At 46.8% G+C, this 24315-nt stretch overlaps 1 protein-coding gene across 3 annotated transcripts in view; it reads left to right on the top strand.

Annotated features, from left to right (window-relative positions):
- The window catches only part of SPICE1 (spindle and centriole associated protein 1), a 51699-nt gene extending 40702 nt beyond the window's left edge, over positions 1–10997 (top strand). For all 3 annotated transcript variants that reach the window (XM_075542521.1, XM_075542523.1, XM_075542522.1), the window contains exons 12-18: positions 110–260; positions 1806–2030; positions 4734–5218; positions 7294–7474; positions 8903–9005; positions 9535–9622; positions 10781–10997. In XM_075542521.1, the coding sequence (XP_075398636.1) occupies positions 110–260; positions 1806–2030; positions 4734–5218; positions 7294–7474; positions 8903–9005; positions 9535–9622; positions 10781–10834 (1287 nt within the window). In that variant the 3' untranslated portion in view covers positions 10835–10997. The remainder of the gene's footprint in view (positions 1–109; positions 261–1805; positions 2031–4733; positions 5219–7293; positions 7475–8902; positions 9006–9534; positions 9623–10780) is intronic.
- Positions 10998–24315: the final 13318 nt, after the last annotated feature.

Here is a 24315-nt window from a genome sequence, read left to right on the forward strand (position 1 = left end):
GATGGCATCTAACAGCAAACTTTATGCATTGTTTTCCTTTATCTATACTTTGTTTTCTTGGTCATGCTTTGGCCTCTGTTACACTGCTAATGTTATTTCTTTCCTCTAGTCAAGACTTCAGCAGTACATGGTTACCACAGATGAGCAAATTATATCACTCACACACATCATTAAGAATTGCCCGGTGATAAATCACAGCAGAGAAGAAAACCAAGCATCAGAAAGGGGGGCCATAAGCAGAAGAATTATGGACGATTCAGGTGAGTGTTGTTTATTACAATGTAAGAAAATCTGAGTAGTATGCACTTATTATGCACTTGAGTTAAAAATGCCCCTTTATAAATAACTGTCCCTGGAAAACAGCAAATTTGCACAGTTTACCATGCCCACTGTTGAATAAATCCAACTTAGCTTAAATCACCTGCAGCCGGGAAAGGGGTCTGTGAAGTCATCCGCTCTGAACTGGCAGTCACCAGGAGCCTGCGCGCTCACTCGGGACTTGCAGTGGATGATGCAAACACACAGGTCAGGACTGCCGGCAGTGGCACCTGGTGGAATCGAGTCTGGAAAAACCATAGGTGTACAAGAGTCGGGCAGGTGAGGGATTACACACACACAGGCCTGGGCATCCTTGCTGTTTTCTAAGTTGTTGTAGTCTTGAGTGGCCCCTATAGGGCGCACAGCTGTGCCCTGCAGAGGAGAGTCGGGGAGCGAGCCAGCCTGGAAGGCTTGTTGGGCCTCAAAGAGCTCCGGGCATCTCTTTCATGTCCACGGATATTGCTCTTTATTTATGGGCTTCTGGTTCCTCCAGGTTCTGAGGAACGCCGCCCAGCCCCAAGTAGCCCCTTTGGCTCTGCTAGGTGCCCTGCCTAGCCTTATGGGCATGCCATCCGGGCTTTCCCCTGGGCTAGTAGCCAGAACTCGGTCGGTGTTTCACGTGCCAGACCTGTAGAGATTGATGTGATCACCTCCATAGTTACATATGATTTTATCAGTCTTACATTGGAGACTCACAGGCTGTAAGTAACTTGCTTATGGTCAGACAGCTCATACGTGGTAAGGCCGAAAGAACAAAACAAAATTAAAAATGCTAAGGCCGGTGTGACTTCCAGGTTCTCTTTGGCCACTTTACATTCAAGCTGGCGAGACAAACAGGTGCCCAAAACGTGCGGTACAGATTTGAGGCGGGCTCTTTCGAAAGACCCTCTAGACTGCGACGGGAGCTCAGAAGGAAGGCGTACACGGTGAAGTGCACTTCACACTGACAACGTCTGGCAAGATCATAGCAACAGTAAGAAAGAGGGAGCCAGAACAGTCACCTCGGCAGCACACAGTGTTTGAGGGTCCGAGGAGAGCTGGAAAGCCAGGTCTATGAGCTGCAGAGGGGAGCAGACGGGAGCAGAGGCAGACAGGGACGTGGAGGCCAGTGGGGCGGGCGGGCTGCTTGGGGGCTGTGCTCCTTGCTCTGTAAGCAAGCCAGTCCCCTGTTTGTTATTTATCGTGACCATTCAAAAGCCATCAATAACAAATAGTGGAAAATCCTAAAGTGCCTCCAAGTGTCCCAAGGGGCCTCCGAGCGGCTTTTCCGAGGCCTTGATTTGTAGGGTTGGGGACCCTCGGTGCTTTTCTCCAAGACAGCAACTTCCCCTCAGTGCTGGGTCCACATGAGCTCTGAAGGCGAGTTGCTGGCCCTAGAGGTTCAGTGGCTTTGGGAGCTCCCTGAAACGCATTACAAGTGGGACTGCCTGAAAGGGCCATCGACTCCTTTTGTTTCCGAAGTCCTAATTGGCTCTCAACTTCTTCAGAGGGCCCAGCAGTCAGTGCTGCTGCTTCCAGGCCAGTGATGTTCAGAGGCGAAGAAGCAGTTGAATACCCGCAGGAGGAGCAGCCTGTTAAACTCTCTCCGGCCCCAAACCCCCCAGAGAATGCGCCTCTGGCTCCCAGTTTCCCAGCACACGTATACGAGCCGGCGGTGCTGTTAACCCCACCCAGGCAGAAGAACAACGCAGCGTTCTCTCCTCTGCAGGATGGTAAGCGGGCTTCCTCTGAAGGTACAAGGTTGATGTAGTGTATTGTGTTCACGGCTACTTGACAAACGCAATTTTCAAAGATAACAGTTAAGCATGCCGAAGGGAGAACTTTTAGGGTGGTCTGTATTCTGTACACGGTTCTTTTGTGAAGTATGCCATTTAATCTCACTGCGTCTGTCCCATTAGACAACGTGTATATTACACTCCGATCAAAGGGTCAGAGTGTTTCTTCAGGGGACTCTCATGTCTCTGTGGTCTGGGTGGGAGCTTAAGAGACAAGAGAACATGATACTTCAGAGAGGAATGAAAGCTTAACCTGGGAAGGAAAGGCGGGGACTGCGTCCTTGAGTTCATCAGTCCAGTCTGGTCATCTGAATAAACTCTAGGGCCTTGTAGAATGAGAGGCAGTGGGTAATTCAAATTAGCTTTCGGGTCACTTGCTGTCCACTGTAGAGTTTTGAATCAAATGCTGACATCTTATTGCTACTCTCTAGCTCTACATAGGGTCCGTGGACTGCTTCACTGATTGGAGTTTTATGTTTACCTGTCCGCATGTGCATTTTCCTGGGGCTCGACCGTGCTCAGATGATTTCCCAGAGTCCGTCAACTTGAAAAGCTGAGAACCACTGTTGTCATTCAGCCTTGATTTGCCTGACACTTTAGTTCTTTAAAGAATTGTTTAAAAAAATTTAAAAAAAGAATTGTTACATACTTTTATCAAGGGAAACAGGAAAAAAAACACCCCAAAACTTTTGTTGTCATTTGTACAAAATTATTGTATACATTTTGTTGGATTTTCTGCACTTTGTGTGTATTTACCGTAGAGGTCTTGAGGCGGCCAGAGAGGGCTGAGAAAAGTGATAGCACCTTGCCATCATAAGTTTATTTCGGCATTTCTAGAGCGATGCCAACTTCTCGGAGCAGTGTGGCCGTAGAGACAGTGCTGGGCTGAGGGTGAGAGGGCTCCGCTTTGGCCTGTCTTGCCGTCTTGAACTAAAAGCATCTGCTTTCCCATGTCGCTCTGTAATTCCACCTAAACCCCTCTTGGTAAGAGCACCAGTGACCCACCTGTTACTACGGAGTGCAGCGTATTTTGTCTTAGAGGAGCTCTGGTGGCATGGTGGACTGCCATCCGGTGGGTGGGCAGTTCGAGACCATCTGCAGCTCCTCGGACACTGCAGTTAGAGCCTCGGAAACTCACGGGGGCAGCTCAGCATCATTTTTGTTGTTGTTGTTTATCATTTCTCATGTATCCCTGGCGGTTGCATTTCAGCCAACTTTTCGACTTTTTCCTCCTGAACCCACTTCTTCATGTTGAGTTCTTGGTACCGGTTTCTTTCCTTTTCTCACCGTTTTCTGTCTGTCAGGGAGCCCTGGTGGCATTACGGCCCACGTATCAAGACTGTCACTTCTTGAAAGATTCAAAGTCTCAGAGACCCAAAAGGGCAGCCCCAGCACCACTGTGTGTTGGAATCAACTCAATAGCAACAAGTTTGAGTTTACTCTTTCTCTCCAGGAAATAACATTTGTTTTCACAGTACCTTCTATGTACTGGTGACTGCTAGTTTTGTATCTTAGTCCAAATATCTGTTTTGAATTTCTGACCCACATATTCATCTGCTTGAGTTACTCTGCACTTGGAATAATATAGAGATGAATCCTTAGGCATTTAAACTTGGCATATTCGCAGAATTCTCGATAACCTCTCTGCCCGCCAGTTTGTCATTTTTCTTGTCTGCTCCATCTCAGTAAATGGCATTTCCATCCACTTGGGGTTGCAGGCCATCCTGTTGTCCATCCCACCCAGTTCCAGCCCATCACTCTTAATTCTAGCACAAAATGTGCCTGGAATCTGCTACTTCACTTCTCTCTCTCTCAACGACGTTTCTTAGTCAGAGATGCTTCCATTGTTCTCTTAGGCTATGGCAATTTTCTACTGGTCTCTCTGTTAACATTCCTGCCAACTGCCACTAGCCATAGCCAGAGTCATTTTTTTAAGTGTCAATGAGATTGTCGCCAAGCCTTCTGTGGGTTTCCATTGCTCTTAGAGTAAATTACGAAATTGCTAACTTGCTGAAACGCTTCTCAAGAAGCACCCCTCCCTGCCTGTCGAGCTCAGTGTTTCTAGTTCACCGCTCCCGACTATCCCCACAGCTACACTGGCCTCCTCTTTGTCTCTGGCTTTTCCCTATTTCACAGCCTTCATGTACGCTCTCTCTGCCTGTGATACCTCGTGCTCTGCTTTCTGCCATAAGAATAACGAGTTGAAAATTGTACTTCCTCTGAGAGACCTTGAGATACTGAGACTCCCACGACGAGACAGTCGGATAACAGTTCATATATGTGCTAAAGGGGGACCCTGAACGCTCCCTTTTCACATGAATGCTGTACTCGGTAATTAAGGATTAATTACCTTAATCCTTTCTGGCCTATGCCCTGATGAAAATACTTTGAAGTATTCTGAGGCTAAGCCCTTTCCTGGAAATACTTGGCTGTATCTGCCAGCATGGCTGAGAAAATGCATTGTGGACAAAAGGACCATGTATCTTTATCATTGTGTAACCTGCTAGCTTTCCTAGTAAATGCTACAATTACAAATACATACATTTCACTAACTTTACTTTGATGGGCTTCTGAAGCAATTCTACTGCCACTCTGTGGCCAAATAGCACATACTTATTAGTCTTCAATTGTCATCTACAGTACTGAGGAGAACTGTCCAAACCCGCCCTGCCCCCCGCATTCCTCCAACGGTGGAGATCATTGAGAAGGAGCAAAGTTGGGAAAAGAAGACCTTCCCTCTGGGCACAGACATCCAGAATTCACACGAGGAGAACCGTCTCTTCACTCAGAGGTGGAGGGTTTCTCACATGGGGGAAGATCTGGAGCATAAGAACCAGGCTCCATTTGTCAGCTTACCACAGCCGCTCTGCAGTCCCCACCCAGACCCGCCCCAGGCGGGAAATCCCCTGTTCTCAGAAGAGCCTGCTGTGCTGGGGGACGGGCAACAGCTGAGACCAAAGGAGGCCCTCGTTCAAAGAAAGGACATCATGACCCGGATCGCCGAGTTGACCCTGCAGAATTCCGCTATCAAGGCGCATCTGAATAACATTATTGGCCCAGGGGGCGAGCAAGGGGACGGACCTCGGGAGCTAAGCAGACAGGAAAGTGTGAGCGACGTGGCTGCTGTGAGTATCGTTAAGGATGGGCTTGGCGTGAAGGGGCTTCCTGATGTCAGCCGGGCATCGGAAATGGTCCTCGGTACCTTTAAGCCAGTGCGTGGCGGCTCGGGCTTTGACATACCCATGTCGCAAACTAAATAGTAGTTTTTCATCAGGATGGACTGCACAGAAAGAAAAGCAAGGCAATATGAAGTGAAACTAAATAAGTGAGGAAAATAGGGCAAAGAAAATACGGTGGTGAGGTAGGATTAAGCATGATGTTTTAAACATAAAATATAGAAATAATATAGCTTGAAAGATTGCCACGTGCTTATGTTTGAATGGAAAGCCATTCTCCTCTTTAAGGGGCTCATAAAAGAGAGCTACTGATAGTCGACCCTCAATTCCTGAAGATCCCAAATCCCGATTTTTAGAATTTGGGATCTATTTTTCCATAGAAATGGTGGCTTAAGATTGTTAAAGTCGGGCTTTAATGTATCCGAGTATGTGGGGAGCTTGCTAAATTGCAGCCTCTGACCGAGTATGTCTGGGGTAGGCCTGGGGATTTCTATAAAGTTCTCAACTAATGTCAGTGCTGATGGTGTGAGAATGACACTTTTGAGTAGCAAAGGTCTCCATGTTACGGAACGGGAATTTTGTAAATTAAGTAAACCTTGTGGACTCACCAGGTAACTTAAACCTACTCTATTTCGTTACGGGAAGAAAAAGGATTCTAAGTTCCAACTGGGGGATGTTTGTAGCATACCTCCTCTTGCTAGACTGGTCCCAGGGACGAAAGAGACTTCCTTTGAGGTAAGATGGCCCCTGCCAGGGTTCTGATAGGAGATCAGGAACAGCCTTTCAGTCCTAAGAAGAATGAACTAGGTACCCGGAGGGGATTGCTTTTAGAAAGACTTTAAAACAGTGGATCCATACTTTGGGGAGGAAGGGTAGGGGAGGAGGAGGTCTAGGGACCACCTGGCAGTGATGGGTCATGGGAAATAAGGGAGAGGTGGATCCCTAAATTCATAGTCACGGGGAACTGTCAGCAGAGCGCTACTGGGAATAGACAATTGGCATGTCAGGTGTAAGTCTCAACTTCCTTAACTTGGAATCATTGGGAGACATTCTGATGCTTGCAGATTTTAAAGGCTATTTGAAACCGTTAACCTTTTTTTGGAAGAGGACAACAGAGTTAAGTACTGAGCTTGCATCCTTATTTATCTGTAGATCTGCCTAGAGAGGGAGACAATATCATAAAATTGCTGCCCTCACCACTGCTTTTTTGGTTATGATTGGAAATTCTAGATGATTCTTGATTTTACGTGTGTGTGTATTACTAATGGGCATAAACTCCAAATTAGTGATTTATCTTAGGGCCTGGTTTCTTCCTCTTCCCCACGCCTACCTCCCAAAGGACATACTTAGCTAACTGAAATAATTAGTAATGCTATAAGTGCACTCCTTTGGGGGACTTTCAAATTACATGCATGTGACAGTTCTTGAATGGCTGTAGTTTCCTCTACTCCTTCCTACCGTGAACTATTATCGCCGGGTATCTTGGGTCAGAAGTAGCCTGGGCAGGCCGTCATGTAGGCAGAAGGAATGACATGACCATTAGAAATATTTGCCAAATAGCTCTTGATGCATGTGTGAAGAGTACAGACATTTCTGTTAAAACTCTTGTCAGATCCTCTGTTGTTTTATATATTGTTACTAAACTTAGATTTGCAACTAGTCGGTTTAGTACAACGAATAGCATGCTACTAGAGGGCCGGTTACTGGGAGTTATGTCTTTGTTTGTGTGGTCTTTTGTGCATCTCATCAAAACACTAGAGATACTAGAAGGGTTTATATGGTACCTATAGTAAGGGACTGGTTTCCCTTTACTTTAGCACTAATCTTTCAAATAGATGATTCAGAAATTATTTCCCCCTATTCAAGTTTGCCCATAGCAAGGGCTATGAATAGTAACTTGCTGGCACTTATGTGGAAGAACTTATTCTTACCAAAAATCAAAAAGGTTCTGTGTTTTTTTTCTACTGAATTTGCTTTTCTGTGTGTGTTTGTGTGTGTGTGTTTTTATATGTGTGTTTTTAAAGACTTTTCCAGTAGCACCATCTTTATCAAGCAGCATGGAGGAGCGCATTGCAGAACTGAATCGACAGAGTATGGAGGCTCGTGAAAAACTCCTGCAGTTGATAGAACAGCAGAAGCTTGTCTGTGGGAATCCCGCTTCTCCAACAGTGTCTCCTGTTCCGTCACCTCTCAAAGCATGGACGGGTTGGTCACAGATGATTTAAAAACTAGGAACATGAATATTCCCATTTGCCTTTGTAAGTTCGTACTGAGAGAGGAATCTCAAAGCGTATGTAGCAGTGCCTTCGACTTTACACACGAAGACTCAGACCTAGGCCACAGACAGAGCAAGTGGGTGAGGAGCGGCACTAGCAGGCGGCCCCGGAGGCTTAGTGTCGTGATTGTTCTGTCTCATGGTGCCAGATGCTGGCCACCGGCCTGTGGGCTCCCACATTGTCCTACACGTAGATGAGATTTATTAGAGTGCATGACGTCCTTTCTGACATATGCTGTCACTCATATCTCAAGTACAAGCATCAGACTGATAACGTAGAGTTTTATCAGCAGCAAACAATAAGTTATTACTGTTACAAACCTCGAAAACACTTTCATTTGTCAGTTAGACCCTGTATCCCAGTGTTACATTGGGAATGGGGATAGCTAGAAGGAATGAGTCCGCGGGAGCTGCCCAGTATGACAGCTGCCTTCAGGAAAGGACTGATGAAGTGGACCAGGTGCGTCCTCGCCAAGGAGTAAATGATTAGGCTTTCCACCGGTAGGGCTGGGTGGAGGCTTTAGAGTGACTGGGCGGGGCCCAGTTTACGAGAAGGAGATTTAGAAAAGGCTCTGCCGGAGTCGGTAGTGTCTTTCCCAGGTGTGTAAGCTTAGGGGCTGCGAGGGTCCCAGAGGATTCCCCAGGTTCCCTTGCTGGTTGAAGTGCATTATCTTTGAGGCGTCTGCCAAAAAGAGGGTGTTTTTTTAAAAATTTCGTTTTTGTCTTGTTTATCCATTTTGAAAGTATTGATCCAGAAAGCAGGCTATTGTGGAATGTATACCGGGAAATGATGGGTGCTATGTTTCCCCAGAACCCTTTGTCTCAATGTATTCCAAGATTCTTCAGATGACGGGGATTATTCTTCCCAGTTATGAAGTCTTAGTGACGTCAGGGGAAAATAAAACCAAATCAGTCACTGGAACTCACATGATCCTTGTCTTAATGAGGATTCCAGCTGAAGATGCTTGTCTGGCATTCTACTGGATGGACAATAGTAATTAATGTTTGTCTCAACCCATTTAAAAGAAAACACTTCATTTAAAAGTGTGACTGTGGGCTGTACTGATGAAGATAGAGACCAGCGGTTCTCAACCTGTGGGCCGTGACCCCTTTGGGGATTGAACGACCCTTTCACAGGGGTCAGCCGATTCATAACAGTAGTAAAATTCCAGTAATGAAGTAGTAAAATCATCTTATGGTTAGGGGTCCCCACCACATGAAGATCTGTATGTATGAAAGGGTCACGGCATTAGGAAGGTTGAGAACCACTGATGTAGACAGAGCTGTCCATTTATAATGTATATTTATAATATGGGAGACAGCACATCGTGCTTTGTTTCTTTATTTGTCTGTTTTAGAGGGAGGGAAGAGGACCATTGAGGTATCTCTTCCTGGAGCAGAAGTCCCAGAGAGCACGAAATGCAGTACTGTCTCGCCTACCAGTGGGGTAAACACAAGAAGGTAAAGTTGCAGTAACTTCAGGAGTGTGGTTCGTGCTGCATTATCATTTCAGGAGCCCTGGCGTCACAGTGGTTGCGCATTGGGCTATTACCTGCAAGGATAGCAGTTTGAGACCCCTGGTTGCTTTCCACTCCGGTACAGAATTGCAGTCGTAGAAACCCACAGGGGCAATTCTTCCCTGCCCTAGAGGGTCACTGTGAGTCGGAATCGATTCGATGGCAGGGAGTTTGTTTTTTTAAAAATCAGATACCAAAAGGCAGTAAGTAATATGTGGTTAGGTTCCTATAGACTCGTTCAGGTAGAGACAAGAAAGCAATTGGGAAGGAGAGTTTTGGGAAGGGTGCATGGTGGAGGCAAGGAGCATCCTTCATTACGTAAAAGAGCACAGCTTGGGTACCACCCTCCCCTCAAAAAAAAAAAAAGCCAGTAAGTGTAATAATGTATGTAGTGAGCTCTCTGGGTTACAGAACTGGTTAAAGATTAGTAATGATAGCTTGCTTGTTTGTTCTTCCCTATTTTTCACAAATAGATCTTCAGGGGCTGCTAGTAATTCCTGCTCTCCATTAGATACCACTTCAGGCAGCGGCCGATTTGCAGCTCTTAATCCAAGAGCAAAGGTACATGATAAATACCAGTGTGAGGTGGGTGGCGCGAGGGGAGGGCTGGCAGGTGCTGTTGTAGAGATGTCCACTCTTTCCTGTGTGACGTCGTGGGGTGTGCCTAGGGGTCACCGTGTGCGCACTCTGCGTCAGTGTGGCGTGGTCATCGGAGCGTGCCACTGCGTAGGGAGGTTGTGGCAGACAGGGTGATGGATCGCTTGCATAGTCTTCAGGCTTGGGCTTGCTGTAGGAATGTATTATATACGCCAAGCATCTTTTAATGTCTCCAAAGTTGGGCAGAAACCATTTTTCACTGTTTAACACAGTAAAATGCAATTTCTTTAATGTTTGGTCAATAAATTATTAATTATCTTTAAAATTATAAACATTATGTTTGCAAGCTTGAGGTAGCAACTGTCTAGTACGGTGGGATCCTCTCTGTTGAACTGTGTAATGACTAGTCATTAGACCAAAGAGTAGCTGTTTCCGTAAGGGTGGGGCATTTATGGTCCGGGTTGATTGGCTAGCATGCACATCGCGGTACCCAAGGCAGACTTGGCCTGTGCTTTTTCATGTTGTTTGTTTTTTAATTTGAAAGTAAGCTCTTCTATATAATTCATCCTTAATTCCTAGAAGTTAGTGCTAAATTTCATTCCCTAGGATCAAATAATTTCCTTATGTCATTTAAAATGCATTAAGGTTTTTTAGTTAAGACTCTTTAATCAAGACAGGATTAAATTTTCCCTGTATTTAATTCTTTTGGAGAATCTCTCTTAGATAGTAAACATTTACATTAGCAATTTGATGTTTAAATGTGCGGCAAGCATATCTAGGAAACTGATCTTACGTACGTAATTGCTCTAAGCCTGTTTCCCAACGTGGGTAATACTGCCCCCTGGGGCACAGGTGCGATCCAGGGAGCCTGTGAAATCAGATGCCTGTGCCTCATCCTGGAACATGGGCTAGAAGACAAACTTTTTTTGGTTTGGTGTGGTGTGGTGTGGTGTGTGTGTGTGTGGGGTGTGTGTGTGTGTGTGAGTGAAGATGTGGTGGGCCAGGTAAGTTTGGGAAGCTGTGCTCTACATCATGATTTCTCAATTGAGGGGGTGGGGTCTAATATTATTCTAAGCTAAGTCTGGCTGCTTTCTAAATTCTTTCTGCGTCTTTGTTCAACAGATTGAGAAACAAAATGAAGGAGGATGGTTTGCCCTTTCTACCCATGTGTCATAAGTGAAGTCACCCTGTTTGTTTTCAGTAGTTTATTCTTGGACCTGGACTCCCCTTCCTCTGCCCCTGCTTTCAAGTTTTTAATGTTCTTTCAGATAAACCTGCAAATGTCTTACAAATTCATACTAATGGAGCAAAGAAATAAAAGCATTTTTTATAAAAAAAAGGTTTTTGGCCTTTTCAAATAGGTTTCAATAACCAGCTTACCTCTAAATTCTCTGAATGAAATTTTGATTGTAGAAAGTTTAGAATTCTTTATTTTAATAATGCATAGATACTTTGTTTGCATAGTAAATGTTTAGCTTTTTCTTCTTAATTCAGGGTTTTGTTTTGTTTTTGTGAATGTAATTTGTCTGAAATATTGACTTGTTTTTTTCCCCCTGAAGAATGGAGTTGCTTTGCATAAAACTCATAGTAAAATGCCTCTGCGTGATTACTCTAGCCTTCAGAAAAAAGAAATATCCTCTTTTGGCTTCTACTTTGGTGGGAAGTCACTGCTGTTTGTCAGTTTTTCCAGGAAGTGGAGTGAATAAATTTTTTAAAAATTGGTGTGGAAGTGTTTGTATATGCTTGAGAAGTGGTTGTGTAGCGTATAAGATTCTTATGTGGTTTTAAAGTATTAAAATAACAATAGCAATCCACAGTATTACTATTTTTATAGTAGGCTATTTTTATAGTATGTTTGGTGTTTGAAACAGTTGAGTACAGAAAGTTAACCATTTCTCAGTCCTGACTGCGCAGATTCATCTGGGATAAGTCTTTCTTCAAACATCTGCTTAACTCTCAGGCATTGGCTTGTGTATTAAACTTGTGTTCTGAATGACCGACATTTTGCTCAGAGTCAGAATGGCTGGATGGCAGGGAGCTTATGGTGGAGTCCGGTGCCCGTGTCGGGTGAAGACCTGCGTAGGAACCACTTGGGGACTGTGGCCAGCAACCCTGGCCCCTCCCCTCCACCTGAAGTCGGTGCCCTAGGAACGGCCGGATGCCGCTTTGACCGGGACTCTTCATTATGGTGCTGGCCAAAATGGAAGTGATTTTCTTCTAGTGCCGCATACATGTTTGAGTGTGTCTGTGAGATCATCTGCATTCATTTACATTATTGCATTATTTCCCCCTTGTACTTCGCTTTTTGAATCTTTGTACTTAATAAATACAATCCCTGCCTGGGATGGAACCTGTTCTGGCACTGACTCTTTGCTCCTGTCACTGAAATGTCCAGCTACCCACTTGGTTTTCACATGCATTGTCTTTCACGTACTCCTTTATGTTTTGCCCCCTTCTTTATTTTAGTTTTCACAAGCTATTATCCTCAACTTGGGGAGCATTTTAAAACATACCAGATTGACTATCTGGAAGGTCCAGGCTGATTCTAATAGGCAGCAGGGTGAAGAACCTGTGCAGAAAATTTTTACCACTAGCTCACTGTCTCTAGCCTATTGCAAGCCTGAGCCCCATACCCCCATGTGTGTGACTCATCCCCCCTCTCCCACACACACACCCTCTTTGAGACCCTGTCACACACTTGTCTATGATCTGAATATTATTCTCAGGGGCAGCTTTCCGTCCCTAGAGCCTTCTGCTGAGGGTGGCCCCAGACCGGCTTGCTAAGACTGGCTGGGAGTCTGCCCAGTACATACCTGGGTATCCTTCCGGTCGTTCCTGACCCAAGGGAAGTCAGGGAAGGAGCCACATTGCCTGACCCACTGGTCTGCAGCCAAGAGGTCCATCTAGAGATCACTGGGGAGAGCAGGGCTCACCAACCGGATCTCCACCTATGGCTAGGAGGTGGGAGGGGCTGGAAGGAGCCAGAATCCCTGAAGTCTGAAGTGATAAAATGACCCGATGCCCCAGTTTGAGGAGCATGTGCTATTCTGGTCATAAGACCCCACACACAGCTACTCATCTGTGCAGATAATAAAGGCCCCTTCTATTTCTTTTGCCCCAGTCCAGATCAAGCCCATTAGTCTGATATTAGCCCATATGTCCAAGATTAGTCCATAAATTCTATCACAGGACCCCAGAGCACATGCAATGATGCTGAAAGCAGGAAGCTCATAGGCCAGTGGGTGAAACGTGTGGAAACATCTCGGCACTGTGGTTCTTCATGTGGCTCCTCCAGCTCCAGGGCCCTGGCTGCCACCAGAGTGGCTCTGTGTAGCTTGACCACAGAGGAAGTTCCCAGAACCATCCTGGTGGGTGTCACCTTGTGATCTGATTGACAGGCTAAACTCCACCCCTTCTACTCCATATCCACAAGTTGACACGAGGGAAGGTAACTGTCAAACTTGGCTACCATTAGAACCACCAGGGGGATTTAAAAATGATCAGTGCTCAGGTTTCACCATCAACCAATTAAATTAGGATCTCTGGGGGGCAACACATGTACATCAATATTTTTTTTTCTTCCAAACTCAGATGACTCCAGTACCCAGCTGAGCTTGGCAAATACTATTTTAAAAAGTACCATCTACCTAAAGCATACATTGATGCACATGTGGGTTACATTAGCCGTTGAACTCCCTTGGGGCCTCAGTCTATCAGCCGTCAGAGAGTCTCAGCGTGTGAGCCCTGATCGGTAGCATCAGCATCACGCAGAGTACTTGTTCTTGGAGCCCACCCACACCTGTGTCATCAGAGTCCCAGTTGCCGGGCACAATAAGCCCTCCAGGTGTGAACACCCTTCAGCTGTAGGCTTGCAGAGGGGTGTCTGCTAGGCTGGACTGGCTCACTCCTTTCCTTTGTGTTCTAGCAATTCAAACATGCCTCGTGGTTCACCTCAAGTCCAGATACCACATGATTTCTCCCACGGGTGCCCAGGAGCATACCATAGGAACCCTGGTGGTGGTGTGGTTACATGATGGGCCGCTTACCTTGAGGTCACTGGTTCGAAATCGCCAGCCACTCTCCAGAGAAAGGCAAGACTTTTCTAATCCCGTGAAGAGTTACAGTCTCAGAAACCCACAGGGGCCGTCCTACCCGGTCCTACAGATCGCCATGAGTCCGAATTGACTTGGTGGCAGTGAGGTTTTTTTGTTTTAATTTTTATGGAATCATTTGATTAGCAGAATTTAGCAATATCATGTCCACTAAGTGTGAGGTACTGTCATCGGCAATTTATATGGCTTTCTGACATCCTTATGAGAGAGGTGCTATTATCTTTAGTTTGCAGATGAGGAAACTACGAGAACAACGATTTAGAAGTCTTGAGCTTCCCCTAATGTTTGAGAGTTAACTAATAAAGCCCAAAGGTTAGGAGTACAAATATTGCAGCCCGGAAGCCTGGACTCAAAGCCTAGCTCTACCACTTACTGTGTGTGTACTTCAGGGAAATTACTTTCCCATTCCAAGGCAGAAATAATGTAGCTTCCTTGAAGTGCCTGAGTCAAGTGGCTAAGAACTCTATGCACCTTGAGGAACTGCAAATTTGACTTAAAAAGACTCTTTGGAACTGATCTCATTCATAATCCAAGGACTAGCTGTATTTCACAGGTAAAGATTTTTGGAAGTTGAAGAAAAAAAACATTGAGTAGATTACTTGAAGATGCAACTCACATTTGCTGTTTAAAATGTTTCTCCTAGGTTTCTCCCCCCCCACACACACACTGGTTATATCATATAATAATTTATAGCAAGGATGACGGGCTTTTGTTTTAGTCAGAATACTGGATGAAAGAACATCTCATTATCACCAGCTGGAATGCAGTGAATTATAGTCTTTGTGATTCACATATAATTGGATTGGACTATGCACACAAATGGCACCCACCAGGCAGATGGGGCAGCTACTAATGCAAATAAGGTTGCCGGCTTCCACAAGTACAGGAGTCACTTCCGTGACATTGGCGAGCTCTGTGCGATGCTGCAGTGAGATTTGGAACGCAGAGATTGGAGGGAGCGTACCGAGGGGAGAATGTACAGTTGATGTTACTGCTAATGAAGGTCGAAGAGCTGTATGCTTTGGGACATCTAGAATCTTTACCTCAGCAACCGGCTTTCCCTGTAAAAGTATTCATGTACCAGCAAATGGTATACAGTTTGGGCAATATTATTCTATAAGATTCTAGAAACCAATAAAACATTGTAGCCATTTTCCTCATCAACTTTGTTGAGAAATCATTCACGTATAATAAACTACATCCATCTAAAGGGTGTGAATGAATGACTTTTGCCAGTTGTGGATACCCATAAAACTATCACTGTCATAAAAACAGAAAAATTCATCTTCCCAAGGCCTCGTGCAGCTTTGTAGTGTAGTCCCTCTTTGCCCTGAATCCTAGGCAACCACTCATCTGCTTCTTGTCACTTTAGATGGGTTTATGTTTCCTATCAACGGAACTGAACACCTGCGCTTCTCTCCCTCACTAGGATGGTTGTTATCTGTGTCAGTTCTTTCTCTCTGTGCGTAGTGGTCTTGTGTTGTATGAGTATTCGGTCAGCTGTCAATATATGCATTGGGGTCCATTCCAGGTTGGAAACGAAGTTGCTACGAACAAAGTTTCGTGTGGACGGATTTTGGCGATGGAATGGGTTGGGATAGGTTTAACTTCGAAGAAAAGGTAATTGTGAAGAGTCCACATCTGCTCCATATTTGATGAGCTTCCAAGGGTGTACCTTTACAGGCCCTGGCTGCCTCCTGTGGAGTGGTTGGTTTGGTGGTTTTGAACTGTTGACCTTGACGATTTCAGCCCAGTGCATACCCACAAACAGCTTGAAGAGACTTACAAACAAAACACCGTGTGAGGACTGCCCCAGGGTGGTCATTTGAAGAACAGACCTACCCTGGACGTGCGCCGAGCTCTGCAGATACATTGTGCGCATTCCCGGTGTCCTGTGACCAGTGCACCCATCACAGGACATCTTCCCTGACTTCACCAAACGAAGCGATGCCTCCTCGCTGTTGAAGTTGCGGGCACGTTGGTTACCTGCCTGCCTGCCGCAGTCCAGAACACGGATTCTTCGAAAGTGTATTCAAGAGCCATGTACTACTAAGCATCCTGATATGGTAGAATGCTGTTTTTTTCTGTTTGGCTCTGAAGCAGGATGAACCACCCACGGCCACCATCAATTCTGAATTTCATCAACCCCACAGACAGCCACGGCAGGAGCGCGGGTGGTGTTGGCAGTTCGAAATCAGCAGGCGCTCCGCGAGAAAAGACTCGCAGAAGAGTTACGGAGCTTGGTTTGGGTTTTGGATGGGACAGACTCGAACGCAGGCTCCTTAGGGGTCCGGATATTGTCACTCTTGCTACCAGCAGCAGCGGGTGCGTTTGATCCTCCCACCAGGGAGTTAGCAGCCCGAAGCTTCACCCACGGCTCCACCCAGGGGGCGGGGCGGGGCGGGGCGGGGGCGGGGCCGGCCGGGGCGCGACGGCAAGCCCGGGCTAGCTGCGCATGCGCGCCTCCGTCCCGAGGGGCGGAGATTGGGAGGGTGAGGGGGCGGGGAGACGGGCGGCCCCGCCTTCCGTGGCGTTGCCGTGGTAACCGCAGTAAACGAAGGCCCTGGGTAGCAACTGCGAACGCGGGCCGGCGGCTGGTTGCCGCAAGTGCCTGGTAAGTTTGGGCGCCCTCAGTCCCTCCGTCAAAATCTGTTAGCGAGTCGGAGCAGGGAGCCCCACCCGAGCGCCTCCGGCTTGGCTGGCGCCCCGTTTGGGGGTGGCAGGTTCACCGGCACGCAGCTAGCCGCTGTTGGGGTACCAGGCGGACGCCGCGCCTGCGAGGAGCTCTCGGGCCGCCAGCCAGAGAGAAGGAGGAGGCGTGTTGAACAGAGCTGAGCGGGAGCGATGGGGCAGTGGTGACGTGTTAGGCTGTCAGCCTCAAGGTCAACAGTTCGAAACCACCAGCCGCTCCGCGGGAGACCGACGGGGGCGGGGGCTTCTGTTCATGTAAATAGTTGCAGCTTTGGAAACGCACTTGGGCAGTTCTCCCTGGTCTTACAGGGTTGCTACCAGTCAGCCTGACTGATAGTAGTGGGTTTGGATTTGGGTTTAGAAGCCAGAGTGGAAGGGGGCGGGGAGGGGGCGGGCGGGAGGGAGAGGGACGATTTAGCAGGAAAGTGCCTCCTACCTTGGGTCTGGAGGCTCGCCAGCAACCCATCCCACACTTAGAATGTGACCCTAGGCAAGTTAACCACTCTGCCCCACAGTGTCCTCATCTCTAAAAAAATGAAAGACCGGTTCACTTCTATTATGGGGTTCCTGACAACGCACGATTTCAACCCGAAAATCGCACTCACTGCTGTCAAGTCAATTCCGAATCCCAGTGACCCTACAGAGCAGAACAGCCCCATAGGGTCTCTGAACGGGTCCTAGTGACACGCTGCATGGTCAACATGGTCCGAGGTTCAAAGCCAACAGTTGCTCCTTGGAAGAAAAATGAGGCTATCAAAAAGATGTACAGTCTTGGGAAAACTATTAGCAGGCTTGCTATTAATCGTAATTGACTTGATAGCGGTGTTTGAGGAATTGGGTTTCTGAGACTGTGATTTTGGTGGCACGGAGGTTACAGCATTGGGCTGCGGTTCAACCCAGCAGCGGTCCTGCGGAGCCGTGCGGAATGGGGAGTGGCAATGTCTTCACGTAATGATATAGTTCCATTCTGCCCCGTAGGTGACCACGATGGTAGGTTTTATTATTCTCTTAGCAGTTATACTTCACATAGCAAAAAAAAAAACCCTGAAGGTCTGTTTTTATACATTAGTCTCGTGTGAGCCTGAACATGGCTGGTTTTAACTCATTGCTGAGAATGAGTGCGTGAATACGTGAGGGTCAGGGCCAGACTGGAGACGCTGCAGTATTGCCCGTGGTAGTATCACTTTAGGGAGCCAGGTCTGACCTGTAGCCAGTTAATCCAATGCTTACCCAATACACAACTCTGCACAATTGTGTACTGTGACAACCCCAACCCCTCAATTCCTCTGAGTTTACTAAAAACTGGGCAGTCTATCTAATAAGCTGGTTAATTGAAATAGCCACAAATCCGAACTCAAGCTCACTGTATTGAGTCAATTCTCACTGATCCAGAAAAACCAAACTCACTCGATGCCAACTCATAGCAGCTCAGCAGGATAGGGTAGAACTGCTCTTGTGAGTTTCTGTGACCGTAATTCCCTAAGGGTGTAGAAAGTCCCATCTTTCTCCCGATGAAATGCAGATGGTTTCAAACTGCTGGCCTTGCAGTTGGCAGCCCAACATGTAAGCACTCTGCCACTCAGGGCTCCTGGTTGCTACTGACAGCGACTCCACAGTGGGTTTCCAAGGGTTTGTAACTCTTTCCAGAAACAGACAGCTCCATCTTTCTCCCAGAGAACAGCTGGTAGTGAACCATACCCCTGTGATTAGCAATCCAATGCTTACCCAACAGGACTACGAGGAACGAATGAACTGAATCCAGTATAAAATGAGGCATAAAATAATCCATAAAGACTGCCACCAGGCATTGGCAGCGTGACCTCCGGTTAGGGGGACAGGAAGTTGAGTTCAAGCAAGTGGGCAGTGACTGAATCAATCATGCCCTTCATGAAACCCCAGTAAGCACTCTGGAGACACACCCCGTTTGGGGGTGTTGGGTGCTTCATGCTGGAAACCTTCCCAGCCAGACCTCAGCTTATGCATCTCTTCACACGTATCCTTTGTGCTGCCATACAATTGTAATCCTAAAGAGAGCACTTTCCTGTGGTTTGTGACTTCCGCCAAATAAGACCACATCCAGTGGGGTTAGTGGGAACCAGCAGGTGGGAAGTGAGGGGTGGTGAGAAGGGGAGGGGCTGGTCTGAGAAACCCAGGTTCATGGCTGGCATCCGGAAGGGGTATAGAAACCCCTTGTGGTTTTTTTTTTAGCCAGCAGGTGAAACGAGGATACCATGAGGGTCCCAAGCTTGCGGCTGGCATCTTAAGTCCCGGGCAGACTTGGAAGTCTGGAGGATGTAGCCACTGTGTGAGAGCTGACCTAGGTCTGGTGGTTAGGCTCAGAGGAAGAAGTTCTGTATTTGCTGTCCATATTGGATTTAACTGTATGAGACGTGCCTGAGAAGACACACAGCCAAGACAGAGATGGATGCCTTATAGAGTTGGACTCAGATAAGACACTTTAAAAATTTTTTTATGGTGGAGTGAAATTTCTTACTATGGCTCTTCTAACTCCCTAACTCCCATCTAATAGTAGGGCTATGCAAACAGGATGTGTGTAAGACGCAGAGAGGGGATTGGTCCGTTTTTGTTACCACCCCCTTGGAAGCAGCAGCAGCAGCAGAGAGAAAACCCAGGACCAATTGGAAGGGCACGCACAAGATCTTGGGCTACTGAGATCAAATGCACAGAAACTCAGAGGAAAAGGGCTGAGAATGTGGAAACCTTCTCATCTGGCCCGTGGCCATGGGACCATGAGACAGAGGGACAGGGGGCTGCCTTCCTGGCCAATGGTCACAAAAGGCCAGGAATCAGAGAGGCTGAGGACCAGAGAGACACTTGGCTGCTGGCTGAGAGGAGGGGTTGCTGTGAACCAATGATGGTACCCTTACGGTTTGCTGATCCTGAATGGTGACAACCAATGAACCTCCCTAGTAAAGCCCCTTAATAGTGAGTATTGTCTGTGAGCTCCGTGTGGCCATTGCCACGAGTTATCAAACCCAGCATAGGAGCCGAGTGCCCCGGAGGAAAGTTAGTGTCAGGATAGGTTGAGCTGGGGTGGAGTGTGGGGCATGCTGGGGCGGTAGGGAAGCCAGAGAAGGTTGGACCTGCCCACCTCCACTGATGTTTACGACACACCTCTAAGATAGGAAGACTAGGGGATGCATTTGGAATTCACTTGTTTTCATGATGGTGAAGGGACCTGAAACCATAGCACGGAGGCCCAGCAGGGAGTGCTGGCAGGGATCATGTCAACTAGATAGTCCCAGGTAAGGGTAGAGGCAGAGCCCAACCTCTCAACTGACCTCCTTGATGGCATAAGCCTTTTGATGTAAGAGACCGAGCAGAGCTGAGTCCTCTTTGTCCCTTTGTCATCTGCCAGCGCCGGATCGTGCATCCAGTTCTTCCATCGCCCGTTTCATTTCCTGCTGACCCCAGGAGCCATCTGCAGACTTCTGACTTCAGATTCACATGCCCCTGCATCCACCACTTGGTCCCCCCTCTGCCTCTGCTTGTCATCCTGCTTCCTGCTTGTCAGGAAAAGCCTGGCTTGCGCCCGACTGCCCCTTCACCCATTTCTATAATGGTGTCGGTCATTTCTTGATATAAATCTCTTTCTCTGTACAGACACACACACCTCACGGCCTTCACTTCTTTAGAGCACTCAACCTAACCCCCCGGGAGAAGAGAAGATCCGGGGAGAAATGAGACCCCTGTGATGATCTGAATGCCTGTAGTGTACAGAAACATGCCTTCTCCAAGTTCCCCGAGCACATGGATGCAAGCTGGAGGGGGCTGGGCATCGTGGGAAGGATCCATCCCTTTACCTGAAATGTTTGCACCGGAGCTGATTGATCGTCTCTGACAACGTGTCTCCATTCCTAACCCTCAGGAATACATTGTGCATCCATCCATCCATCCATCCATCCATCCATCCATCCATCCATCCATCCATCCATCCAACCAACCTCTTTAAATATCAAGTGTCTATTTTATACCAGGCACAGTTCTGAAAGCTTTCGTGTATTAACTCACTGAGCTCTCCAAGCAAATTTATGAAGTAGCCACTGCATTTTACAGTTGGGAATAATGAGGCCCAGAGAGGTTAAGTGCTTGTTTGATGCCTCACTAGGGGGAGTGTTTAGTTGACCAAAAGATCAGTAGTTCAAACCGACCAGCTGCTCAGGAGAGAAATACTGGGTTGTCTTCTGCACCTGTACAGAGTTACCGTCCCAGAAACCCTCGGGCTGTTTTACTCATAGGTTGCTATGACTTGGAAGTGGGAGAATGTCAAGGTTTTCTACCCCTGTCAACAGTTACCGTTTCTGAAACCCACAGGGGCAGTTCTACCCTGTCCTGTAGGGTCACAATGAGTCGGAATCGACTCGATGGCTATGAGTTTGGATACATTTTTTAATACTTAGTTTATTTTTGGCAATTTCACCAACATACAGTTCACATATCATACAACACAGGAGTTCAATCACATAAGAGTTGTGCAATGGTTACGACAATCATTCCCGTACATTCCTTCTTCCTTGGGCTCATTTTTCGATAAGTTGGAATTGACTCTATCACAGTGATGCCTTTTATGTAGTTGTTTTGTTTCGAGTGTACATTCCGGGCTGTGGCTTACTGTGGAAGCCTTACATCCATCCTGGAGTCTCCTCGTGGATTCAGCCCTGAAACAACCTGACAAGCTTTTTCTAAGCTGCAGTAGTGTAATCAGTGCATTCACGGCCCCTTTCCTGCCTCTGCCACCAGCCATGATTCCGTGTCAGTTTCTGTTCTCCAAACCCTGTGTATGTCGGTCGCCCTGTGAGTGAGAATCACTGGACATAAGTATGGCCGCGTGTGCTGATCCCCTCCCCTACCTGAAGAGTTTGTCTTTGTCCCATTTAGAACTTAAGAAATGTGCTTTGATAAGGTGTATTAGAATTTGGGGTCTCTTTTGTCCCCCAGAACTAGTCCAGACAACAGCCTACTACAAACTAGAGACCAGGAAAATGATCTCCTTTGTTCTATTAAACTTCGTTGTTGTTAGCTGTCCTTGAGTCGGCCGGCCTTTTCTTCCTAGTCTGTCTCAGTCTGGAATGCCACTGAAAGCATTCAGCATCAGAATCACATACACGCCTCTAGTGTCATTTGCATGGTGGCTTCCCCTGTGGTGCATTGGCCAGGCATCCAACCCTGGTCTCCCACGTGGAAGCAGAGAATTGTAGCACTGGTCGCTAGAATGAACCTTCCCTTCTCTGTCTTCCCAACCTCCGTCCCTTCCTTGGTTGTTATGACCCCTGTTCCCATCCCTGCTCCCTACAGCTCTCCAAATCCATGAGGCCTTATCATGAGAGAATTCATTCTGAACAAAATGGCCCCAATTGCAATCTCAGTAAATCGCTCACCCAACCTAACAATCAACTGGCATCCCCTTAACCTTCTTTTAAAAAGCCCCAGTTCTTGGTCCAGTGGAGTAGATGCAGGTCTCTCCTCCCAGGATCCTTCCCTCAGCCCTTTCCCATTGAGCTGCCTTTCCATTTCTCAACATTGTTCAGTGAAACTTCCCGATCTCCCCATTCCTCAAATACAAAACAAAAATGTTTATCCGTTCTCACTAATTGCGCAGTCGACCCCTGTCGGTTTGAGGTTAGGACTCCATTTGTATGCAAACTTTATTTTTAATGCCACGTGATGCTAATCTTCTCCACGTGGGCAGTTTGTCTCCTCAGTAAATGGTGTAACTCAGTGAAGTGTGATCACCTGCTAGGTTGTCGACTGCCTGGGGTGGATGCAGCCCCTCCATCGTCAAGGGTCAGCTGTGCTCACTGCTAACTTAGGAGACCACCAGCACGGAACCTGCGCGTTAGAACACTGGGAGCCTCCCATGGGCCCAGCATTTTCCTTTCCTTGTAGGCACACCATCTGCCATTAACTGGGTGTATGGATATAAAAGTTTATTACTTAGTAGGACTAGCCACTTGAGGAATATATTACTGATAGCATAGAACCAAGCATGGCTCTCCTTAGAATCTCTCCAGCTAAGTTCTAGTTACAGTCTGTTAAACAAACAAACAAACAAACAAACAAAAAAAGAACGTATTTTAAAAGGTCCTTCTAGAGGGCAGAAAATGATCTAATGAAGCCCCTTTTCCATTGTAAGCAGGAACGAAACGATTTCAAATAGTACAACGAGATTACAAATATAGAGTATTTTTATGGGGACATCGCAATGTTTTCTATACTAGAATAGCTCCACCCATTTAAGGAACATAGATTGCTTTTGTTTTTGTGTTTTTTTGGGCATTTTTTCACCAATCTCTCTGAACATTTTCTGATTTTAAAATCCGAGATATTTAGTCCAATGTCATGAGTTTGTAGCTCGGGGAGTTAAAGCTCTGCTTGTACTAGAATTATTGTCTTTAATGGAGTTTCACATTCTAGGTATGAACTAGGTAGAATTCTAATACGCCCTGGGAGCGGAGTGGGTTACACCAGGGGCTTTTAGCTGCAAGGTGAGCAGTTCGAAACCATCTTAGTTCTGCAGAGCAGGAGAAACAGGAGGCCTTGAAGATGTGGCCCCCAAACTCTCATCCCCTGGTTATACAATCAAAGACTCATCTAAGTAGTACTGTGGAGAGACTTTACACAGGCTCATTGAGGGCCTGCCTTTAAGATGGGGGGATGAGTGTGGGCTATCTGGTAGGTCCAGTCTGATGCCCAATAAAGAAAGGCAGATCCTCTGTTGTCTACTCCATTCTGACTCAGAGACTCTGAGTTTGTTATCTTCCCAGGAGCAGACAGACTCATCTTTCTCCCACATAGCGGCTGGTTAGCAGTTCGAAGTTCACCCAACAGATGCCCGTTTAAGCTTCCACAGAGCACCCACAGTTACTGACTTGTGGGCCCCTTCAAGGCCCTCCGTGACAGTTTCTGACTTCTCTTTGGCCTCACCTCTGAATGTCATTTCTGCTGCATCTTATATGCTGCTTTTGACTTCAGCAGGGAAAGGTTCTCTGATTTGTAAAGGCTTAAATCTAATCACAAGACCTTTCTCCACTCATCATCTACCTCAGCGGTTCTCAATCTTCCTAATGCCATGACCCTCATGTTGTGGTGACCCCCCAACCATAAAATTCTTTTTTTGGTTGCTAACTGTAATTTTGCCAGTGATGTGAATCAGGTGACCCCATAGGTTGAGAACCACCGATCTATCTGCTTTGGCACACTAGCCTACCTTTGGAGACCAAGAAGTTCTAGTAATGCATGAATCCCCTTAATCTGCAGCACAGGGAAGGAGACCTGGGAACCCAGAGTTTAACCACTATTGTCTAATTGAAAGGTTCAAGTTGGCCCGCTGATCCCCAGAAGAAAGATGTGGCAGTTTCGGACATAAAGATTTTAAACTTGGAAAGCTTATGGGGCAGTTTACTCCGTCCATGGGGGTCGATAAGGACTCCGGTGGTACAGCGGTTATACATTGGGCTGCTATCCGCAAGGTCCACAGTTCAAAACCCCCAGCTACTCTGCAGGAGAAACTCTTCCAGAAAGAGTTACCGTCTTGGAAATCCACAGGGGCCTTCTGAGTCGGAATCTATTTGATGGCAGTGAGTTCGAGCCTGGGTTAGAGGGTCAATTAGGAGTTGAAATAAGAACGGATTGTTCTTAGAGTTTCCGCTATTTGCTCCTTTCTGTAGTGCGCATTATATTTTAATTGCTTGCTTAATGTCTTTCTTTCCCGCTAACAGCCAGCTCCCCCATATTAGGGGCCAGATTTCTCATTCAGTATTGCAACCTAGTGATTAACACAAGAGGAATACATAATCGGTACAATCAACAGCGATCAGCCAGGGGCATTCGATA

Source organism: Tenrec ecaudatus, chromosome 2 (assembly GCF_050624435.1).
Source record: "Tenrec ecaudatus isolate mTenEca1 chromosome 2, mTenEca1.hap1, whole genome shotgun sequence".
Lineage (NCBI taxonomy): Eukaryota > Metazoa > Chordata > Mammalia > Afrosoricida > Tenrecidae > Tenrec > Tenrec ecaudatus.